A 25,820-nucleotide genomic window follows, 5' to 3' on the forward strand; every position below is an offset into this window, starting at 1 on the left:
CTAATACTCCATAATCCATAGTGTCAGAGAGAAATAAGTAAAATGAAGAAGCAGAGGAACCACTCCCAATTAAAAGAACAAGAGAAATCCCGTGACAGAACAATCAATGAAATAGACCTTGATAGTCTACTAGATCATAACTTCAAAAAGGGAGTGATCGATGCACTGAAGGAACTAAAAGAGACTGTCAGTAGAGACAGAGAATACTTTAGAAAGGAAATTGAAACTATAGAGAGGAGCCAGCAGAGGAACATGGTGCTGTGGGCTCCTGCCGCTGTCCCCGCCCTCAGGCTTTAGGGCCTGGGAGGTGCATGGGCCTGGACCCGCTGGCCTCAGTTTGTTCTTGGTGGTGGTGGTAGGGCGAGCCAGACTGTGGCCTGTGGGGCCCAGGGTGGAGACCGACCCTCTTGGGTAAGCATGGGAGTCAGGCTGCCTTCTGCATGGTTGGTGGGATGATTGGAAAACCTGAAAATTGCAAGTCCCTGCTCATGCGGCTCGGAAGCATGTTCTGGAGGCACCAGTGGCATGAGTTTCTGGTTTCTTCTTATGGGTACTTCGTGTGTGTGTAAGCAGCCTGGACATGTTCATCCCTCTTTTAGTTAGATTCTGTTCTGTATCTTGCCTTTTTTTACTTAACATGTTTTGGAGTTACTCCCATTTCTAAACATAAATGCTTTCCCAATCTTTTATTCTGATTGTAGAATTCTGTTTATATGGGTGTTTCATACTTTAACCATTCTCTTGTTGAAATAGCTTCTGATCTTTAGTTACTACAAATAACACTGTGTTGAATAACCTTGTCTGTACCTTACTTTTTTGGCTAAATTTCTAGTAGTGGGGAAAAAAAAAAAGAGGAGCCAGTTAAAAATAGAAAACTCAATGGCAGAGATAAGAGCCAAGCTAAAGGCTGTCAAAAGCAGACTAGATAATGCAGAGAATAAGGGACTTGGAAGACAGGATAACAGAAATCACCCAATCAGAACAGCAGACAGAAAAGCAAGTAAAAACCAAGGAAAGCAATATAAGGGACCTATGGGATAATATAAAGCATGCTAACCTACGCATAATAGGGGGTCCCAGAAGAAGAAGAAAGAACAAAGGGGATTGAAAAGGTGTTAGAAGAAATCATGACTGAAAATTTCCCAAACCCAAAGAAGGAATCAGATATCCAAGTACAGGAAGCCCAGAGGGTCCCCAACAAGAAGAACCCAAATAGACCTACACCAAGACATATCATAATCAAGATGGCCAAGGTTAAAGATAAAGAAATAATTCTAAAGGCAACAAGAGAAAAACAAAGAGTTATTTACAAAGGAACCCCCCATAAAGCTTTCAGCTAATTTCTCTACACAAACACTGCAGGCCAGAAGGGAGTGGCAAGATATATTCAAAGTCCTGAATGAGAAAAAGCTGTAGCCTAGGATACTTTATCCAGCAAGCCTATCCTTTAGAATAGAAAAGGAGATAATTAACTTGACAGACCAGCAAAAACTAAAAGAATTCAGCAATAATAAACCTATACTAAAAGAAATATTGAAGCGTCTACTCTATATAGAAAAGAAGCAGGGCGTTACAGAAAGGAGAAAACCAAAATTGGAAAGGCGATAACTACAATGAGTTGCAACAGAATAAACATGAGGATGAAAAAGAGGATATCAAAATCATAAAAGGTGGGAGAGAGAAGCAAGAAAATACAAATTTTTCTTCTTTTTTTTCATTCTCTTTAGGATGTGTTTGAGCTTATGCGACTTATCAGTTTAAAGCAAACAGATATAGTAACGGTTTAATATACTTGAAAAACAGGGTAACCACAAAAGCATACAATAGAATCACAAAAGCCAGAAAGAAACCAAGATAATACAAAGGAAAATGATCAAACCACAAAAAGAAAAAGAAAAAGAAAAAGAAAGGAACAAAGAGGAAATACCAAATCAACTGGAAAACTAAGTTCAAAATGGCAATAAACACACATCTATCAATAATTACTGTAAATGTCAATGGAATAAATGCTCCTATCAAAAGACACAGAGTGGCAGATTGGATAATAAAACAAGAACCTACAACATGCTGCATACAAAAGACCCACTTTAGGGAGAAGGACATACATAGATTGAAAGTGAGAGGATGGAAAAAGACATTTCATGCCAATGGAAACAATAAGAAAGCAGGAACAGCAATAATGATTTCAGACAAAATAGACTTTAAAACAAAGGCCATGAAGAAAGATAAAGAAGGACATTATATAATGATTAAAGGAGCAATACAAGATTAGGATATTACACTTGTTAACATATATGCACCCAATATAGGAGCACCTAAATACATAAAGCAATTACTAACAGATATAAAGGGAGAAATTGATGGGAACACAATCATAGTAGGAGACTGTAACACCCCATTAACATCACTGGACAGATCTTCCAGACAGAAAATCAATAAGGCTGTGGAGAAACTAAATGACACAATAGGCAATTGGACTTAGTTGGTATTTTTAGGACATTACATCCCCCCAAAATAGAATATACATTCTTTTCAAGTTCACATGGAACATTCTCTAGGGTAGATCATGTACTCGGGCACAAAATCATAGATGGGGACAGAGTTTTGCATCCTGTGTTGAATACTCAAGAGAAACAGCTCTTTGCCTCAGGAGAAATAAAGTTCTCGCAAGCCAGAACTAAAAAATAAATAAATAACAGAAACATGTAGCTAAATAGTCCTGCCAAACTGAAGTAAAAGTCTCCCAAACAGGACTTTTTAAATACAGTCTATTCTGAAGTTCTTAACCATGAGGCCTCCCTCACCATCTGTTTATTAGTATTTAGACAGAGGCCGTATGAGAGAGTATCTACTGAAGAGTTGTACTGAATATACCCATAACAGTCAACCAATATTAAATATCTGAGTCATTATTTAAATAAGCAGTAGGTTGTTATTTTTATTTTTCCTCCTAGCAGTTACTTTTCATAAACTGCCTTTAAAGTGAAAGATTTCTCGATATAAAAAAGCATGCCCATTCTAGAAAATTTTATAAGTAGAGAAAAGTAGAAAGAAAAAAAATAGAATTTTGGCACCAAAGGCAACCAAAATGCCAACATTTTATTTCCTTCTGATACTGTACCAAGTCATAATTGTATGCTCTGTTACTACTCTTCCTATTACTGCAGCTGCACTTACTACCAACACCTTTTCTACCTACCATTTACTGAAAGTAACATTACATTTTTATCAGTCTTCACATATTTTTCCAGTTTTATTGAAAAATAATTGACATACATCTCTGTGTAAGTTTAAAGTGTGCAGAATGATGGTTTGATTTACATATATTGTGAAATGATTATCACAATAAGTTAACATCCATCATTTCATATAGGTAAAGTAAAAAGAAAATTAAAAACAAAATTATCCTTGTGATAACAACTCTTAGAATCTACTCTCTCTCTTTTTTGGGGGGGCGGATCTATCCTCTTAACAACTTTCCTGTATATCAGACAGCCATAACTATAGTCATTATTTTGTATGTTACATCCCTAGTGTGTATTTATCTTATAGCTGGAAGTTTGTACCTTTTGATCTCCTTCCTCTAGTTCCCCCTCCCCCCCAAACACTACCACTGGTAACCACAAATCTGATATCTTTTTTCTATGAGTATTTTAGAAAAAGTTAGATTCCACATAAAATAAAATTATACAGTATTTGTCTTTATCTGAGTTATTTCACTTAGCATAATGGCTTCAGGATTCATCTGTGTTGTTGTAAATGGTAGGATTTTCTCATTTTTTATGGCTGGATAATATTCCAGTGTGTGTGTGTGTGTGTGTGTGTGTGTGTGTGTGTGTACCACAACTTCTTTATCCATTCATCCATCATTGGATGCTTAATTTGTTTTCATGCCTTAGCTCCTATAAATAATGATGCTATGAACATGGGGATGTAGATACTTTTTACAGTTAGTGTTTTCATTTCCTTTGGATATACTCTTAGAAGTGGAATTGTTGGATCATATGGTAGTTCTGTTTTTAATTTTTTGAGTTATCATCATACTGTTTGCATAGTAGCTGTACCAATTTACATTCTCACCAACAATGCACACACCATATCCGAACCAGCAATTGTTACCTCTTATCATTTTGATGATCACCGTTCTTAACAGGCATTAGGTGATACCTCATTGTGGTTTTAATTATGTACCCCTGTACCCCTAATGGCTAGAGATGTTGAACATCTTTCCATGTACCTGTTGGTGGTTGGTAATTTTTAAAATACCACTTTACAGATTATAAAACGGAAATTCAGAAAAAATAAGACAACCTGCTCAAGGTTTAATATGTGACAGAACTAGGCTTGGGACCCAAATATATCTAACTTGAAAGCTTATTTTCTTTACATTTCACACACATACTTATTCTAAAAATAATTCTGTATCCTGCTTTTTCAGTTAAAAATAGTATAAGAATTTTTCCCATGCAATTAACACTGTCATAAGCAACTTACTTGCATCCTTACAGTTCATTCTATTTTTCATGTTGAAATTTTATATTCATTTTTGATGTATACCTTTTTATTACTTAAAACCAAATCATTAAAAAGATAATGTGTGAAGGCTAGATCACTTAGACTGAGGTCTAGATGAGAAGTCAGCTAGAATTGGTGTGTTCCTGTGCTTTAATAAGTATGCATCACTGCAGGTCATTACTGGGAAAGCCACTGATTAAGCAAATGTGGACAAAGACCAGCTTGTAGTCAGATGCTTTTCAAATTCAGACTTTAAATATAGAATTCCAAATGTGTTGCTTAGCCTCTACATTGCTAAGATCTTTGCTTTTGTCTTTATCCAGTTGCTGACTTCTCTGAAAGTACGCTATGCAACTCTTGACAACATATGCCTCAGTTTCTCTTTACTTTGATTCTTGTATCCTTAGTAGGTTATTTGGAATTTCTTATCCCAGAGAATCAAATGATCACCCCCCGTTTCAAGTTCTGCAAAGCTTTTCTGTTAACCACTGAATATAGAGTTTGTAAATAAATATGTTTCCTGCCGACTGCCTGTTTAATCCCCTGTTTAAACCATGTTGTATTTAAAACATCTTGTTCAGTAGAGTTTTACCTACTTGGTTACCTCAATGTAAGCTGCTTGAAGAAATAGTCTCTAAAGAAGCAGAAGGTATGGGTAAAGAACTGTCACATATCTACCAGGTGTTTCAAACAGCTAATTAGGAATCTAGTTCTTAACCACTTTTTTATCCAACGTATTTCTTGAGCTCCCATACTATAGCTGGCATTGTAGTAGACACCAGGCATATAGTAGAGAAAAAGCTAAAAATGATCTCTGCTCTCATGAAGCATAAAGTCTAGTGGAAGAGGCACACAAAAATAAGTAAACAAATTGTGTTTTACTGTAACTGGGTGTAGCATAATACATCCTGATGTTCTTTTATAATATATAAACATAGTAATGATAGTGTTTGTTCTATAAAGTTTTGTTGTATTTTGTTCATATTTATTCTTTAACAAAGTTGCAAGTTTCAATTTAAAATGTTTGCCTGTGATCTTTATGGTAAAAAAAAAAATCTTCCAACAAAGTGGAACTGTATGATTTTGCTTGTTTGTTGGTCCCATGCTCATTAAATAATACTTTACTTGAAGGAAAATTTCTCAGTGTCCTTCCTGCTGCCATGGGATTACTTTGTTCTCAGGTCTATCAGAAAATTATTGGATTCCTAACAAGAAAATGCCTTTGTAGTGCACCTGAACACTGTATGGCTCTGCTCAACCTCACAAACTATGAAAGCACTTGTCAGCTGTGTCAGTAAATCTTCCTTCTCTTACCATAGGTCTAAGGATCTTATAAAGGAAGCCATCCTTGATAATGACTTTATGAAGAACTTGGAACTGTCGCAGATCCAAGAGATTGTGGATTGTATGTATCCAGTGGAGTATGGCAAGGACAGCTGCATCATCAAAGAAGGAGATGTGGGGTCACTGGTGTATGTCATGGAAGGTATGTTTGTGACCGCGGTCCTCTGACATTCACACATTGTCTTTTCACCTCAGCAGCCCACATGCAGATGACAGTGCATTATGTGGGACAATTCTCTGTTGCTTTTGTTGTTGTTGAGAAAGTTTGAGGGGGGTAGACTGCTACTTAGATAGTGGTTGAGTAATTGTGTGAAGTGTTTGTGTTTAGAATTATTAATATAAGAATCTAGTATTTTTTCAGACATGGGGAAGGGATGAGAATGTGAAAGAAAGAAATGCTATTTATTGCACCGAATAAGACCACACACTGTCAGTTCATTGAGCAAGCTCACAAAGTTTCAATGGAAGTTCAAGTCTATTGGAAGTATTTTTGGGTAGATAACCAAAGTGTCTTCAAAGCTGCTTTTATCTCTCAGTATATGACCAGGTTTCCTGCTGTGATGCTGCTATAAAAAGAGAATGTTTTCAGTATTTTATAGGTGTATGATAGAGGTAGATCTTAGAGGCTGGATGGTATATTAGCTCCCTGATTAGTAAGAGTGATAGCTTGTTTCATAAATTTTGTCCAAACTAAGTAACTGCTTTGAAAAAAAAAAACTGAGCATGCACTGTGTAAATATGTTTTATGCTTAAGTAAATTTTCATCATGTGTATTTCTGACTTGAAATTTATAATGACATGTTCTCCTTTTGTGGGAAGAAAGAAGCCTGAAATAATGAGTGAATCAGATGAGGAGAAAGTGAGTTCAGAAATGTCTGTAATATAAGACAGTTGGCATACAAAAATCACAATTGATTTACTGGGTGGCAATTAGTGTTTTATCCAAAGCATTGATGGTAGTGTCCTATAACTGTCAAGTTTGTAGGTCATTCAGAGAAGGGGTATATTTTGTCAGGTCAGTTAACTTCTCTGAGTTTCACTCAATTTATGAAAAAGAAGATATTATGTCTTTCTGTCAATGATTTTCAACTGGTGATGATTCTGTCCCTCAGGGACATTTGTCAGTGTTTGGAGACATTTGGTTGTCACAATATGGGTGAGGGTGGGGGTAGGGGAGGCTACTGGCATCTAGTAGGTGAAGACCAGGGGTGCTCAGTTGGGCAGTTGCCCACGACAAAGACTTCCCTGTTCTTGATACCTGTGCTGAAAAACCCTGCTTTCTGCCTTCTTCACAGGACTATTATGAAGTTAACATGGAATAAGTTGTACGGCTGTTTAATATCAAGTATAAAACACTGTAAAATAACAACCAGTATTAGTATTTCTATTAAATACTTAATGGTATGTAAGAAACATTCTTTCGACATTTATCATTCACATTTTAATTTTTCTTTGCAGTCTTTTTTGACACATATCAGGCGTTGGCTATTTAGCTACTAATTTTTATCATTTTTATTTCTTTGGAGTTTTCAGCTTTTCTGTCAATGTTATGAAGTTTTTCCCCAGGCCAGAAGGAAATCAGTGTTCAGCTAGGCTTTCTTCTAATAAAACCAAAACATAATAGAAAAAAACACAAACAGTATACACTTGTCAGAGAATTGTAGGGAAAGGAAGTGAAATTATAGGGAAGAGTATATGTGGGTAGTAAGCAAGAAGGATAAGAAAAATGAAGAAATATTTAGAGGCCATAAATACAGAGGTAAAGTGTTAAGAACTATTAACAATTAGAAACCAAGTTTAAAGTGTTTTTGAGATTATAATATATCAGTAGTTTTATATTATTTGGTTTTTCAGATATTTTATTGGAAGGTGTGTTTTTAAGAATACAGATATTATATACAGCAAGGTATACTTTACTTCAGCGATTTTCAAATGCTCATTATTGATATTCCATTCAAGAAATGAGTATTTTAAAAACCTGTATGTTCAGTTTTCTTTTATCTTGAGGATCTTTTACAAAAATAGATTTCCAAACAACCTTGTAAATTTTTCCAAAAAAAAAAATTTATTCATGCCATTCCAGATTTCTTACACTAACTGCAAGTTTACTAGCTATATTAGAAGAAGCTTGGAAATTGTAGTTAAGATTTATTGAGTTTTTAGAAGAATGCCCAGTGCTTTTTCTAAACATTTTCCATGCATAAAATTTATTTAATTCTCAAAACAATTCTGTGAGGTAAGGGCTAATGTTTATTATCCCCTTTCATAGTTGCAAAGACTGAGGCTTAACTAGTTTATAGTAGAGTTAGGATTGAACCCAAATAATCTTGATTCAGAACTCAAGCTCTTAACTATGGGGCTACGTATTAGGAAGAGTTCTCCAGAGAGAAAGAGCCAATAGGATATGTGTGTGTGTGTGTGTGTGTGTGTGTGTTTATGTGTGTGTACCGGTGTATTGAGACAGTGGTTTATTTTAAGGAATTTGCTTCTGTGATTGTGGAGGCTGTCAAGTTCAAAATCTGCAAGGTTAAGGCTGGTAGGCTGGAGACCCAGGGAAAAGTTGACGTTCTAACTCAAGTCTGGAGGCCATCTGTTGGCAGAATTCTACCTTCCTTTGGAAAGATCAGTCTTTTCTTCTGCTAAGGCCTGCAACTGATGAGCCAACCAACATGACGAGGTAAATCCGCTTACTCAAAGTCTACTGATTTAGATGTTAATCTTATCTAAAAAAGACCTGCACTGAAGCATCTACTGTAATGTTTGACCAGATATCTGGCTGTCATGGGCTTGCTAGTTGACATATAAAATTAACCATCACGGGTCCATTCCTTGTCAACTGGGCACCCAGATACATCTCCTTAAACCATACTCAGTCTTCAAGTTAAGACAATAAGAAGGTCATACTTCTGCCTAACGTGATATCATGATCCTGTATACAATGAAAACACAGTAACCTTTTTCCCAGAGAAGGGTTCAGAGTCCTTGGGTGATGTTTAATCTTCTTAGTATCTCATAACTTAAATACCATGATGTAAAGTTAATAATACTTAAAATACCTATAGTGTAAAGTCAGTGCATCTTATGTTAGATGATAAGGGGTTAGGAGAGAGAAGGAGAGAAAGATTTTATGCACACACACACTCACTCATACATACAGACAAACATATTTATAACAAAATACAGAAGAAATACCCATTGGAGACTTCCTTAAGTAAAGATAGACATACTGATTTTCCCCCATTGCTTCAGGCTAATTTTAATACATTCTGTCTCTCTTCTTTTTACTTCTAAATTGACTAAATAGTAGGTGATTTTAATTATGCTTTAAAAAACGGGATTCTTAATAGTATATCAGTATTTGGAGTCACAGATTTTGCAATAATGTTGATTTCATAAATTTAGTTAAACTCACTAAATGACCATGCTTTTATAAACTGATACTGACCTGTCTTCAAGCTGTAATTCTAACCAGTTCCGTGTAACTTTGGTTGATCTTATGTTAATATTCTTATGTCAAAATAATTTAAAAATAAAAAAGCCTGTCAGTTAAATATTTATAAGTTTTAACTGAGGAAGTGTTTCATTGCTTAATTAGTTTTTTATCAACACATTTAATCTTCTCAAAATTTAGATAGCACTGCTCTTGGTATACATGGATTCTTTTTCGTCTGTGAACATGAATATTTATAAAGAGTATACCATAGCAACAATGGATGAATAGGCTAGAGAAGTTCTTTCACAAACTTGCTTATTATTAAAACGTTCCCAGGGAGTTTATGTGGAAAATCAGTCCAATTTTTCCTCTCTCTCTTCAGTTAAATGAAATTATCTTCATAAAATGCTTGTTTAACCTGTTCCTTTAGTGATTTGTGTTTTAGCCTGGGCAATGTCCCAAGTATTATTGCATACCTAAGTGCCAAATTTTCTCATCGTTTTAACAAAAGAGAATAGTCATATGTTAAGACTTTACTCATTAGGGTGACTGGGGAAAAAACATCTGGAGGTAGTGTAAATATATTATCATGTATTTTCAAGCAAAATGAGTTGTATGACTTTCAGATATTTACAGTTCCTGGCTAGTGGAAGTTTCAGTTTCAAGTTTTTATCAGAATTGTTTGGTATTAGTTTCTTAAGGCAGAAGTGTAATGGATCAAGTTGTTAAGGCTTGATTTACATTTTAATTGTGTTTTCAAATATAAAAATGACTCTTAAATAATACTTGAATACAGCTTATTTTCTTAAAGAATTAATTATAATGTAATGTTTGTTAATATCCTCAAAATCTTGCCCTCCCTTATTTTTTTCCATAAAGATAAACTTCAGTCTACCGTCATCCAAAATAAAACAAATTCTGATTTAGCGATTGAGAATTCATGATGCAAATAAAACATTTTCTTTGGGAAACTAATTTAATATTTTTGTATTGAAAAATATCTAGTTTACATCCATCGAAGTGTGATTTGCTTAGATACTGGTTTTGCGTATTTCCTGTGATATTTCATTGTGGAAGCAAATAGATTACATTTTATTTTCTGAAAATGGCAAGTATCTGTTTAGATTATTTGACCATTAGCTATTGTAAGTTAAATTCCTAAATAAAATCATCAAGGTGTTTTTTTTAATGAGGTGCTTGTTACCGATAATAGCTTTCAGTAAGTACTTATACATGGTCTCACGTCCATTCCTCTCTTACTAGTTCTTTTTTCTTTCTGAAATCATAGCTGAGGTTTGATTTAATCTTGGTGCACCTGAGTCCTTATGGTTTGGAGCTAGACTCTGCTGTATACCTTGAAGGCCCTATTTTTTTTTTTCTATCTACTATCAGTCGCATTGATTTTATTTTTCTCATGGGTTTTTGAAATATTTTTTTCAGAAGGAACAGTTCTTTCAGTTCATCACACAAATGATTGTTTTAATAGGGCTTTTGTGCACTGCTGCTGAGCGATCTGTGCTTTCTCACTCTCGGGGCCTGGCCTCATGTTTCTGTGTTACTGCACTGAGATTTCCCTTTTGTCTTCTGAAGACTGGTCGTCTGCCTACCTTTCCAGAGGGTTGAGTAATAGCAGGTCTGCCTGTTATGCTGATGCCCAACACCATTTATTCTTCAACGTGCATGTGGGTTGTGTTAGCCACCGTCGACAGTAAATTTATACAACTTCATACTGCACGTTCTCTCCTGCCTCCCACCCCATCATCCCCTGAAACATTTTTAGTGCCTTTTTATAATGAAATAATGTACGAGAGCTGACATTCAAAGAGGGATTTTAAATAAAATTGAACATTAATGAAGAGTCTCACCATGTCAGTTGGCATTCAAAACACTACCCGAGAGTATGAGGGAATTGAATGCATTTTCATGTGAATTAGCTCAGTAAATTTAACGTGAAGAACAGACCATTTTACTCTCCAAAATCAGGTGTTGCCTTTTGGCCTTATGAGTTTTTCATGTTAATCGGAAAGCTGTCTTTAGAATAGTTGAAATACCAATGCTTAAAGTTACTTTTGCAGTCCCTTTACAGGACCAAACTTAGCATGTGAGTGTTGAAGAGCAAGTTTACCTACTGTGTTAAAAATAAGAACAACAGGCCCCAAGTGCAGCCACTGATGCTAAGCCCTGTGTCACCAGACTGAGGCTTAATTATGGTTTCAGCTCTCCTGGAAATGCAATCTTAAACCAGTCAATCAGAAGTCATTTAATCAGCACTAGTTAGGTAATCTGCCTCGTAGGCCCCTGCTATGTCCTAAAAGGAAAGGGACCTTGCCATAACCAATCCATAAAGTCCTTGTTCTCGCTGCCTTCTGTCTAGAAAAGCCTTTCATTTTCCACAGCTCTTTGGACTTCCTTTCTGTCTTCTAGATGGGATGCTGCCCAATTCATGAATTGTAAATTAAAGCCAGTAAGATTTTGTTTTTAATCTTAAATTTTATTTTTTATTGAAGTGTAGTTTATTTACAATGTTAGATTCAGGTGTATAGCAAAGCGCTTCAGTTACACCTATCCATACCTAGATGTACACATATATTTTCAGATTCTTTTCCATGATAGCTTATTAAAAGAAATTGAATATAGTTCCCTGTGCTATACAGTAGGTCCTTGTAAGATCTTTAAAATTTGCTCAGTTGCATTTTGTTTAACAACTGCTTCTATAAAACAAAATCTATTTATAAAAAAGTTATAAGCAAGGAGAATCTGTAAGTTTCAGATGTGACTATTAAACGACGTTTCAGTTACGAAGTTAATGGCAAAGACAGGGAACTGAGATAGTTAGAGCCCTGTGGGCTATCGTGTTTATTTTGGGGTGCCAAGCCTCTAAAAAGACTAGTACACTTGAGCAAGTTCAGGAAGCATAACACTTATTTTAGCAAGTTGACATATCATGTATAGATGGAAGGTTTAGGAGGAAAGAATAACTGCTTTTAAATGCTGAAAACACTGTCTCAGGAAAAGGGGATTGGTCTTCGTAAATCTAGATGACCAAAGAGGAAATTGTAAGTCATAGGGAAATCTACATTGGATCTGCCTGAGAGTCAATATTCTGCTAATTAATATGTCCCAGAAGTGAAAGAAGCAGCCTGATGTCACGGCAAGAACCCCATCGCAGGAGGCATTGCGGCAGTAACTGCGTAGCATCTGCTTGGAGAAATTCCACGTGGGTGGAGGAGGGATACCCTGTGGCTGAGGTGAACACATCTCCTGTCCCTTTCCAGACTCCAAGATTCTGAGTCTTGGGTTCTCTGAACAAACATCCTACAAGTTAGCTTATGAGAACCCAGCCCGCTAAAAGTTTCCTCTTAATGTGCTTGTTTACTTTGGGATGTTTTTGTACTTTATAAATCTAGTGTTACCACATTTATCCTTCTGCTACTTCTTTTTTTAAATTCAGTATTGCTTTCCACTATTGTATGACCCAGTGTATTTATCCTTTTTGGTATTGATTGTATTTGGATTGTTTCCAGTTACTTTGCTCCTGGTTACTAGTGAGGCTGAGCATGTTTTCAGAAGTTGCTAAGCTGCTTGTCTTCCGTGAAGTGTCTGTTAGAGTCTTCTGCCCAGTTTTCTATTGGTTGGTTGACTTTACACATTTTGAGATTTGATCCTTGTCAATTACATGCATTGCAAGTATTTTCTTCCATCTACAGCTTGTAGTTTTACTCCTTTGTGATATCTTCTGATGAACACAAGTTATTAATTTTAATATAGTTGAATATATCAGTCTTCTTCTTGGTTTGTGCTTTTTGTGTCTTTGTAAGATATCCTGGAAGGCAGTGTTTCTCATACCCACGTATGTGTGTATGAGTACGTGTGTGTCCGTGAAGGCATGTGTGTAGGGTAGGCATATGAGATATTATCTTTGAAGGACTATATCTACATTTATAATCTAAAGGAAGGTTATCTCTTTCAAAGCAGGAAGCTGGAAAAGCAATATGTTTTTGCTTCGATGTTCTTTTTTCCAACATATTTTAGGAATTCTTTATAAATTGTCCTCAGGGGACAGTAAATGTGCTTTGTAATGTGCTTGATGATAGCAGTTCTTTCCTTCTGTGAGGGTAGATTTTATATTAGAAACAATCACAAGTCATTAGTGACAAATTTGATGAATAGAGGTAGATAATTATACTTGTTTTTGGCTAAAATATGTAAGGATGTATGTATGTGTACCATTAGAAACTAATGATATTTTTTGTATAATTCAAGAAAAATTAAAAGATGTTTGATCAAGAACATTATTTTTTTAAAAAACTGACATATTCTGAAGGGGAGTATTTTTCATAATCATTTGACTACTTAAGTCCTCGTTTGATTTTGTAAAATAAGCCTTATCACATGGTGGTTATACTAATGTGTAGCTGTCTATTTTCTTTCTAAATTATGAACGGTGAAATGGAATTTGTTAGATTAAGAAGGTGAATAGCATTGGTGTTCTTACTTTGAAAGACTCCTAAAAGCCGAAATTATTAAAACTTGCTATGCTTACTTTTTTAAGATGATAGTTGAAAAATCCATCAGTTAAAAAAAAAATCTGAAATTGGTAAAGCAGATCATGGATTGTGTTAAAAAGGTACAACTATCTCTTTTTCCTCTTACTATTTCCTCACGACAGTTATGGGGTTCATTTTATGCTGATTCATTTTGCTAAAATACCAACATCTCCATTCTTCAATTTTGAGAGAATGGCAAATTTGAAAGTGTAAAAATACATTTTTGATGAAAACTAAAAACAAAAACAGCATAGCTGAGAAAATGAAAAGAAAATGTGGATTAGTACCTTCCTGACAGTAGTGTAATAACACATTGGTTTCTTGCTAATGAGGTGAAATTTACTTCAGCGTTTCTTACATGGAACTGTTGAGTAGTTTGTGTGCTGAACATTAAACTGGATTATAAAATTGTTGAGGGTTCATTTTAAAAATACATGGATGCATTTCTTCAGGGACTTTAACAAGATTTCCAATGATTTTTGTTGGGGGCTGGATAGACTAATGCTTTTAATATTCATCCCTCTGATGAAAAATCCTTGAATGATTAGTAATCGTTCTGGCACACTCTCAAAGGATAGGGCAGATAGGCTGTACCTCCCAGCACACTGAAACTGCCTGGTGTGACTACCATGGCAACAGCCCTCCCACCCCCACTCCAGAGAACATCGGAACAGGTCTCTGGAATCCTTATCGGCGTTCTCCCCTGACACTCCGCATTTGAGAAACGCAGCCTGTAATTGCACATACTTTCTCTGAATTTAACTACTATACCTTTGGAAGGTTGCAGTCTGTCTGATCTTTATATTTAGGCCCTTTCATAAGCTCCTTTCTGATGAAAATGAGACTATTTTTGCACCAAATCTCCTTAAGTTGTGCACAAAAATTTAGAATTATGATAGATGACTTAAAATAGTATTAAAGCCAGTTCCTGAGAATTCACATTTTCCCAGCATATTTAAAGTATCAAGGACTTGTTATTGAGTATAGGTACACTGAAAGTTTATTTAGTACCACTTTTTTCTGCCTAATTTGCCCAACTTTACCAAAGTAAATAGCTTACTTTGTATTACAGAACTACCTTAGAGTTATTCATAAGAATACACTTGCAGATACTAAGTACTGTATATAAAATAGATGAACAGCAAGTTTATACTGTATAGCACAGGGAACTGTATTCAGTGTCTTGTAATAACCAATAATAAAAAGAATATGAAAACGAATGTATGTATGTATACGTATGACTGAAACATTATGCTGTACATCAGAAATTGACACAACATTGTAAACTATTACACTTAAGTTAAAAAAAAAGTATATAGGAGCAAATGCTTTTAAACCCAAACATTATTTACTTTCTATCTACTGTTTGCAGCCTTGTGTCACTTACAGAACAGTTGAGTTGCTCTGTACACATTTCAGTATCAAAGCAAATTAAGTTACTGTTAATTTATCAGTAGCAAAGCCATATTAGAAAAAGCATCTGGTAAATGTGGCCAAAAGCTTATGAAAGGTAGTTTTCCATTTCATAAATACAGAATGTTGTATTTTCAGAGGAAAGCCAAAACTTTTCACAAAATTGTAATTAATAGTGTGTTTAAAATTTTTCCCTCAAAATCTGGGTTTGCTCCTTTAAAAGATCATTTATTCCCCACTGGTAAAAAGAAGGGAATGAGCATTTGTTCCCAGCAGAACTTAATTAATAGCCTATTGTAAGAACTTTCACTGAAAGCCATTCACATACTTGCCATTTTTTTCATTTTTATGGTGATAAGAATATAATTCATTGTTATATTTTATATTTGGCTCCTGTTTATAGAGCATCATTTTACATTACTCTTTTATTACATAATGGTTTAGAATATTTAATACGTTCAGCATTTTCTTAGTATAGATTTATGCTGTCCCCAATGGTTCAGTCAATGATGGGTACATGCTCTCAAATTAAAGCCATTTTTAAGATTTGTGATAATTTGCCCCAATATTTCCAGGGCAGAATTTTTAATGACACACTGTGTTAGAAATATACACATGGGCATATTTGTACTTGGTGCCCACATATGTGTATATGAATTTACGTGAAGTTATTCATTCTCAGAGTTCAGATTATATTTCAGGAGATGATGAGGTGGTGGTAACATCACATACAGGATACTATCAATGGTTAAATTCAAATTTACAAGAAAAACAGGAGATTAGTAACAATAATTGTAAGTATTGATGATAAGGCTCTCAAGTGAATTAAAAATTACTCTGCAAAGAAAAAATACTTGGTTTATAGATTTTTTGAGCACCATTTTGCATGCCATTCTCTCAAAAGAAAATGAAGGTGACTTGTATGGAAAGTTTTGGGATTTCATTTAATCCTATGAATTTAAATTTTTATATATTACATCAATTCTAAAGACCAAAGGTATATAAAATAGGAAAGGTGTTTCAGTAGATTTTTCTTTGTGTTGAGAATTAGGTTACACATGTACATAGCAAGCATTGCTAAACTATCTTGCTTTTCTCTCCCTCCATATGGTGTGTTTCTACAAAAGTAGAAAGTGTGTTATAGATAAAGCAGAACTTGGATTTGACTGAATGTAGTCCATGAATATATGATATTCTTTATATTTTCCTCAACAATTGAGACCAGCGAAGAATGTATATAATGAAGTTCTCTTTGTAAGACAATTTCTTTCTTATAATTCACTAATTAATTGATTTGATTATTTATTCATTCCTACATATCAGTTCCTAAAAAAAACCTCCTCAATGCTGACTGTATCTCAGTGGACACTAAGGATGTAACAGTCAGCAAGACATACGCGGTCCCTTCGCTTCTAGAGCTTACTTCCTGGTGATGGTGGTAGAGGAAAAAGGCAAAGAACATTCATGCAGAGAAGCAAAATAGATTCAGATAGTGATTGTGGCTATGAATAAATGAGATAAAATGGGATGATGTAAGAGAAAATTGCGAAGGTGGGTCTGGTAATGACTGGATGGGTGAGGGAAATGTTACCCCTGAGAGGGAAACATTTGAGTTGAGACCTGAATGATGAAGGAGCCAGACACAAGTATGGATAGAAGATTCCAGATGAGGACCACAGCAAGCAGTGAAGCTATAAGGTGGGGAAATGTTAAAGACACAGAAGGCAATGGCATGAGTAAAGGTTGGAGAGGTGGGCAGGAAGCAAGGTTGCATGTAACAACACTCTACTAGCTAATTTTTTATTCCAAGAGATTTAGAGAGCATTGGAGGAGTTTAAGTTGAGATGAGGCATGGTTTGGTTTCTGTTTTATAGAGAGAAAAATGAATTACACTAGTAATCAAAAGTTGGAAAAAAATGTAGAGTGATGGGGGAAACAGGGATACCACTTGGAAAGCTATGGCAGTAGTTAAAGGGAAACAGCTGGCTTGAGCTAAGATGGCAGCATGGGAGATGAAGGAAGTGTGGTATATTTTGGCAACTCATAGATGTGATATGGGGGTATAAGAAAGAGAAATTGGGAATGACTTTTAGCAAAGAAAGTAATTTAAATAGTAACTTAAATGATTTAAATAGTTGGGTGAATGGTGGTGCCATTTTCTGAGAGATGGGAAAAAAGTGAGAGGAGTTCACGTTTAGGAAAGTAAATCAAGAATTCTGTTCTGACAACGTGAAGCTAAGGTGCCTCTTAGACATCCCATTGGAGATGTTGGGTTGATGACAGTGGATACACATGTCTGAAAGCTCAGTTAAGGGCTCAGGCTGTGGCAGTAGAAGTAGTCTAACTAAACTAGGCATAAAAGGAAGATTGATGAAAGTAATTTTCTTATAATTATAGTTGTTTTACATGCAGCAGATTAAATGGATAAATCATAGATATAGTCATAAATACCTTTAAATCCTATGAAAAATCTTCATGGTAAACTGAAAATTTCTTCCTGTTTTGTGCAAACTATTAACCTTAAAGCAGCAATTCTCAAAGTGTAGTCAGGAGACCCTTCTAGGGGTTCCTTGAGGTCAAAACTATTTTCGTTATAACAGGAGCATGTTATTTGCTTTGTTCTGTCTTGTTCTCTCATGAGTGTACAGTGGAGTTTTCCAGAACCCACATGATACGTGACATACCAGCAGATGAAATGCAAAAGCAGAAAATGCAGCTGCCTTCTATCGTCCAGACATCAATTAGATTCCCAAAAAGTGTGAAACAGTGGTATGGGTCTTATTAATTTTTTGCTTTTAAAATGCAGTTAATTTTATTAAAATCATATTCTAACATGTAATAGCTTTATTATTATTTTCAAGTGAATAACTGTTTTTTAAAAATTCTCAGCTTTAAGATTTAATGGAATAAACATCAATAGATTCAGCCCGCATATGCAAAAGCTTTTTGAGGTCTTCAATAATTTTTGATAATGTAAAGAGCTTTAGAGACTAAAAGTTTGAGAACCACTGCTTTAAGCTATATGACTTGAAGTTAAATATGACCATTTGGATGTTTTGGAAAATAAACTAGGATTAGTTTAAGGTTCAAAATATCAGATATCAATTCTCCAACCTTCAAATAGCACAGAAATAGGACCATGTTACAAAATACATTTTTAAAAAATAAATTCTTGGTACATTAGAAACAAAAAATCTCTGTAAAGGTTGGCATTTAAATCTAGACCAAATAGCCAATGCATATCAACAATGGGCAAGCAAGTTCCATTGAAGTGCCTATTATTCTGTTAATTACATTCCATTTCACAGTTTGAAAGGTATCCTTGAGGCATCTTGTGGGTTCTGTTTGCACACTTTCGAATGTTTAAGATTTGGGAATTGAATTTTGTTCCTCAGTGATTATCCTGAATTAGTGCAGTAGGATACTGATTTTTTTTTTTGTAATTAGACTTTAATTATAGTTGTAAAGGAATAAAAGTGTCAAATATTCTTTGAATCCAATCAGCATTTTTGGAGAAGAAAATGGTTTTATACTGTGCTTACTTCTCACTTAAAAAAAAATCCCAGAAGATAACAAACATTTTGTGTTTTGAAGGCTCAGAACAACTCATCTAATAGCTTAAATGCTTTAAAGTTTAGGAAGCAAGTACATTATTTTACATGTGATCCCAATGTAATGCGCTCAATGTACAGGTAAACCTAAATCGTCAGCTATTGATTGGTTATTTCTTTTTAAATACTTGTTGCTAAGTATTTAAACTCTCTGCATGTTTCTTTTGTGATACATTTTGCAAAGAGCCTTTTCATTTGCTGGTGCATTTGCTTGTTTTTGGTATCTCACCACCATGCTATTTAACATTTTCTTGGGATAAGTTAAAAACAAAATGCTGCTTTCATTTATTGTTCTTGGAAAGAAAACTTTCTTCTTTCTTCTCCCCAGAGCAACTTTTATGAGATAAGTAACATTGGGAGATGAAAGACTTTACCCCAACTGTGAACACATATGACATTTTATTGTGATGAGAAAGTAATTTTAGTATTTGTTTTTTTATGCAAGTTATATTTCAGTGTTTTCCGCAACAGTACATTTTGTTTCCTGTTCTCACAAAGCATGACTTGTCTTGGCATAACCAGACTACTAAACTAGGTTTCTGTCTCTTGTGCTTTGAGTTATAAGCTTTGGCCATTTGGTTTGAGTTATCTTGTAGAGAAATGACCACTGACCTAAAAGCCATAAATCCTGGAAGCTGAATTCAGATCCCTCCCTTAAGTAGACATGTGACCATGTTGAAATAATCCTCTCTGTGCTTTATTTACTCTATTTCCCAACTTCGTGAACAACACCACCTTTCCTCCTACTAGCCCACACTGGAAATCCAGGAGTTGTTCAGGCATCATGTCTGTTGAGCTGCAAATCCTCTTCAGTCTGTCAGCTTGTCACTGTCGCGTATCCCTGTCTGCTACTGCTTTAGTTCAGGACAATTATAATTTCTTCTGAAAATTTCCAACAATTCCTACAGGTCTTTCCATCTCTAGGTATATTCCACTTTCATACATTCTCTACACTACCAAGAGCAAGATCTTTCTCAAAGACGAATATGTTCATGTCATCTTTCTGTTAGATGTTTTCAAGTGCCTTCCCCTGGTAGAAACCAAAACTCCATTGGGAAGATGAGTCTACAGTGTAATGCAGAAAGCTGAGTTTTGGAACTTAGCAGATATGAACTTGAATCCCAATTTTGCCATCTAAGTAGCTAAGTCGCCTTGGGGAAATTCTCTGACTTTTTCTAGTCATCGTTGCCCCATTTGTCAAATAGTATGATAGATGTCAAACATCAAGTTCTGAGTCAGGTCCCTGGGGGTAGCCACTGCTCGCTCATCTGCTCCTTCTTCCCCGAGGGATTTGGCACTCATCACTCCAGGGCTCTGGCTCAACTTCCTCAAATACTCGCCTGTGTCTGTGACTCTATGTGTCTTCCTAGGACTGGAGTATTTACACTAAAATATTACTGCTCTTCAGAGGTAACGTAGGAGTTAGCTCTGCTCAGAAGCCTTCTCTGACTCTTCCTGACTGGGTCGGATTCTCTTTTCTAAAGTTCCTGTACCAACTTCTGTGTCCCTCTACACAAGCATGTTGGTGAGATTGTGTCTTCCTCATGCATCCAATTGATTTATTCAGGAAGTACTTATTTTGCATATTTTGTGTGCCAGGTGGTGTTCTAAGTGTTTAGGTTATAGCAGGGACCAAAGTTTACACAATTTTCTTTAACATAGTTCTTTTATCCTAATGGGGGAGATGCAGAACAAATAAATAAATATGTATAAGTGTTTGAGTACATACATACATATATATATATATACATATATATATATAAATGTGTATATATAATAATTTTATATATATGTATGTATGTAGTGTGTATGTATATATATTAGGTACTGATAAGTGATATGAAAACCAAAGCATGGAGAAGAGATAGAGAGTGACATACTAACATACAGGGTGGGGAAGGGATTGGTGTGTTATGCAGGGTAGTCAGGGGAGGCCTCTATAAGTTGAACATTGAGCTGGAGCAGAGACATGAATGAAGTGACAATGCGCCATGCTATTATCTGAAGGAAGAGCATTTTAGGCAGAAGGGATAAAAATGTGCCAAACCCTGAGATGGGGTTGTGGTTGACATGTTCAAATAACAGTATGGAAGCCAGTGTGTCTGGAGTGGAGTGAGTGATGACAGGTGTGGAGGTAAGGGAGTTAGATGGGGAAATCAGTGGTGTAACAGAGCTCCAAAAGCATTCATTGTAGGCCATAGTATGGACTGTAGATAAATTCCTTTTTTCCTTTTCATCAAGATAGGAATCCCTAGAAGGTTTGAGCAAAAGAGCAACATGCTTTAGCTTGTGGGTTTTTCCTGCAGCTATGACAAATTCTAGTAACAATGAAGGAAGTGGGGACGTCAGTTAGGAGGCTATTAACATGATGACTTAAAGTGGTACAATGGAGATGCTAAGAAATAGTCAAATTTAGGGACTATTTCAATAGTATAGTTGAATGAATAATTCCTAATTCAATAGTATTTCATAATGGATTGGATTGGAAAAGGCATGTGAGATAAAGAGAGGAGTGAAGGATTCCAAGTTTTGAGCATGAACAGCTGGAACACTGGTTGCCTTTTACAGAAATTGGCAAGACTATTTGAGGAACAGGACTGTCAGCAGGTATCTGGTGTACAGTCGCTGTTTGCTTGTTTATTGCATTAGGGATTCACTAAGTTGGAGTAACCAAGAGTCCTCAAAATACAGTGATTCAAGTAAAATGGAAGTTTATTTCTCTTTGATGTAATGTCCTTGAGGTAAGTGGAGGAGGCTAGGAACAGCTCCGCTCATGTTTTTTCAGGCATCTAGGTGTTCCATCGTGTTGCTCCAGTATCACCCAGGTGTGATCATTGTATATAGAGCTGAAGCTGGGTCATCACCACGTGTTACTGGAGAGTAGGTTCTAGTCTTGTTGTAGAAAGAATTCAGAGATGAGACACAGACGTCAAGAAAGTAAAGTGAAGATTTATTAATCGATAGATAGTACTCTCAAGGACAGAGCGGGCAGCCTCGGGTGGGTAGCTGCGCTAGGTCTCTTTGGCAAGCTAGTTACATGGGGTGTAGAAAGGAATGGCCGGAATATTCATTGGGGAGGGAGAGGCTTGGGGTTGTATTTTCTGATTTTCATTCCAGCTCCACCTTCCTGAGGGGAGGAGAGTTTTTTTGTCATTATTTAGACTGGATCAGAAGTGTCGCGGTGTCAGTGCATGATGGGTACTTCTGACCTGCAAGGCTAATTTTATTGTAATGTGGGCACAGTGAGCAAGAGATTACATTCTGATGCTGGAAATAACTACCTTATCCTACCCGTCTTTGCCTCCAGGACACTTGTCAACCAAAAAGTGTGGTTTCTTATCAGTCTATAGGTTCCTGCTTTCCCAAAGACCCTCATTGGTCACAAGATGTATAGTTTCCCATTTAGTCCATGCCCCACTTTCTCTGCTCATATCTCGCTCTCTGCCTACTCTACCACACCTGTGGGAGGGGGAGAAGAGGAATGACAGGGCGACGAGCTTCATCCCTGAAGTGAAGTTTCATCCTTCACCTGCTCTCATCCTCTTGTCCAGGACTTAGCTACAAGAAAAGCTAGAAAAAGTAATCTCTGCAAAGGTAGCCATCTGTCTGGTAAAAAATTGGTGAAGGAGTTCTGTTACTAAAATGAAGGAGAGAATGAATTTTAGGGGACAGATACTGAGATGTATTTTTCTCCCTCTCGGAGGCAATTTAAGGTGAGGAACTACTTATGTTCTACATAACTCCAGTACTTACCATAGTGTCTGCACACAGTACGTATTCACTGCATGTTGGTCTCATGAATACTAAGTTAATTACACAGAACAGAAATGATTGTACACTGGACATTGTGTTTCCTCCTATGAACTTCTGAGTTAATTTCATAACTCATTTTTCACATTTCAGACTATATTTTTAATGTACCTTTATCACTAATAAAGAAAAATATAATTCAGTGCCTTACATTCACTTATTATCTAGGATGAACAAGCCATGATGAGCTATTATTTATGTTTTTGAAAGAGTATTTACCTCACACATTTGCTTCCAGATAACAATTCCAGAAATCACACTCAGTGGTGAAAGAATGAGTCACTTCCACATAATGAAATTCCATCTCCTATTCCAAGCTGCTTAATTCTCCAGACCTTCCACTTAAACTACGTGCTGCTGCTTCCTAGTGCTGTTTGGCTTAGAAGTTAGAGAAGATGTATTTGGGTTTAAAGATTTCTTTTTATAAAAGAGTCATAAATCATAGAACATTTAAAGTATGTTTTGGAATAAAGGATCTAATCTAAAGATAAAATTTAATAAGAAAACAAATTGGAAAGACAGTAAAGCATTTTATAATCAGGCAACTGAGAGATGACACACAGGAAACATCATGTCTCATTTGGAAAGCTTGAGGTCGGGCTATCAATATGAAGGAAAAATTAGTTCCTATTTCTTTGTTAATATGCTGTTTTGAATATTGGTCCTACCTTCTCTCCAAGATTTGTATGTGTGAATATATATCTTGTTAGGTCATCCTGTTTGTGGAATATCACACACTGTTTTATAAACACCACCAAAAGGAATGATTGAATTCTTGTGTATTTAGTTAGACATACTCAAGCCTAAGTCTATGTATCAAGTATGTTTAAATTGTTAGTAGAAACTTAGTTCAGGGAATTAATTGAAGACATGGGTATGGAAGAACATCTTGAATCAGACTCTCCGTTCCATGTAGGCAGAAACCCTGTGAGTGTTCCCTGGTGCTGAGCCCTGGGCCGGCACACAGTAAGTGTTTCATTCATTTAACAAATAATTAGTAATTGGATCTTGCTTTGTCTCCAACATCAAAACGTTACAATTTATTATAAGGACTTTATGCACATACCTACACACTTGCAAAAAACATGTACAACACACAAACATACTGTATTAAATTCCCTTCGAATCTAGAATTATCTTCTTATAGATAATGAAAATTGATAATAAGCTATTATAGCTCTTGAAAAATTTTAAGACGATAGTATGCATCTAGTTAACTCTGAAAATTATGTACCTGTCTTTTCTCTAGATGAAATTTTTATTTATTTAATATTTGAAATCCTCTGTTGAAATTTAATAAGCCAAAGCTTAAAAAAAATTATTTGATCTAAAAGACTATTATTTGGACTCTACAGACTTTCTATTAAGATCCTTAGAGGTGAGCAGTGTGTGTGTGTGTGTGTGTGTGTGTGTGTATACATTTATATATTCTCAACTTTTTAAAGATGAAAATTTGAAAGACAGTATACCAAATTGTGATCATGCCATGGACACTTGGAGTATTTAAGATTTCAATAGTATTATTAGATGGTAGTAACAGAGAGATTCACAAAACTACATACAAATCTCCATCACTGTAGAAGCCTATCCCATTATGTTCAACAAATAACTTGCTGAGCTAAGCTTTGCCCTAAGGAAAACAAAGGACATTAAAATTATTTTTTGAGTAAAAATATTCAGCTTCTCATATCTCATAATGCTTTGCCAGTAACTAAAATGAAACTGAGTTTAATAAACTTACCATGCATGAAAAAGGTATTTCTTCAATCACACCAAATATATTCCTTTCTAAAAACACCCAGCCATAAAAACACAAAGAATTGCTAAATTTGAAGGAAACTTAAAAAATGAGCAAGTCTTTCTTAAGGCTTGATTAAATGAACTATGTATGGTCAAGCTTTATGTCCTAAAAGATTTGAGAGAATTGAATTTCATTAACTCTGTTACTATTGAGAATACTTCCCCTGTGGTTAAACTAATGTAACCTAACACTCTTTTTAATTAAATTATTTTATTTTGTTCAAAATGGAAAACTAGTTATCGATTTCAGTTCAGTTATCCTTGCTCCCAAGACTTAAGAGGAAAGAAGAACTCCTCAAGTATGTCTTTGGCTTAGGGAGATGGTAATGTATACCAGTCGAGAATAAGCCTTGGCTAAGTTATTTAACCCTGATGAACCCGCGCTTCATTCCCTATAAAATATAAATTATTACTACCTTCCTCAGAGGGTACTTGTGAAGAAGAACTGAATGTGAAACATTTAACACTCATGTAAGGACACTGTAAACATTTTTTAAAAATGTATTTAAAAATACTAATTTTTTTTCTTAATGTAGGAAATTCAAAGATTTAACTTTCTTTTCACTTTCTAATGTGCAGATATTCAAAGTTTTAGTACATTAGCCTCAAGAAGTGTGCACTCGAAATTGAAAATGGCAAATGTTTAATAATTAGCTCTGAAAAAAAATTTTTAAAAGATTCCCCTGTTTGTAGTCTTTGCAAATTTTCCTGGTGTGAATACTCTCATCATTGCCAGTTGCAGGATATCGGGATGATGTCTGAGTACAGAGTCACTCATCTGTTAGAGTCAGCTCTGGGATATGGCAGTTCATAAAGAACTGCTTAATCAATCATCTATAACTGCAGAATTGGCCCATGAATTTGACACATTATACTTTCATTAATTATTTATGGACTGTCTTTTCCATCAGTGCAGTTCATTGATTACACGTCTGATGTCAGTTCCTTTTAGCTCTGAAATTTCAGATTTTCCTTCAAATCTTACCTTTGAAGTTGCAGCTGACTCAGAATCTGCATTTGCTCTACTTGGGAAGAACACATTCAGTGTATTAAGCTTCAGCCGTTCCTCACACTAGCGTGTGCTGTGTTACACATGTGCAATGTTCTTATTTATATATTGTGAGTGATTTTTTCTGAGTGAAAGATAATAAGGGCTTGAAGGGCTTACGAATTCCTGCTCAATTTTAACCTGTAACCAATTATTTCTTTAATCAACTTACCAATAATGCTGCAGAGAAAATATATATTTTGTAGAATAGGCAATTTATGGTATTAAAAAAAAAACCACAGTGGTGTAATAGCTAATACATTTGGCTAAACTCGGTATATATGTGTTCCTTAGGCCAG

General features: G+C 35.4%; 1 protein-coding gene across 2 annotated transcripts in view; it reads left to right on the top strand.

Annotated features, from left to right (window-relative positions):
• PRKG1 (protein kinase cGMP-dependent 1) overlaps positions 1 to 25,820 on the top strand; it is a 1,107,715-nt gene that overhangs the window by 142,269 nt on the left and 939,626 nt on the right. For both annotated transcript variants that reach the window (XM_074374026.1, XM_045507363.2), the window contains one exon: positions 5,835 to 6,001. In XM_074374026.1, the coding sequence (XP_074230127.1) occupies positions 5,835 to 6,001 (167 nt within the window). The remainder of the gene's footprint in view (positions 1 to 5,834; positions 6,002 to 25,820) is intronic.

Source organism: Camelus bactrianus, chromosome 11 (genome assembly GCF_048773025.1).
Source record: "Camelus bactrianus isolate YW-2024 breed Bactrian camel chromosome 11, ASM4877302v1, whole genome shotgun sequence".
NCBI lineage: Eukaryota > Metazoa > Chordata > Mammalia > Artiodactyla > Camelidae > Camelus > Camelus bactrianus.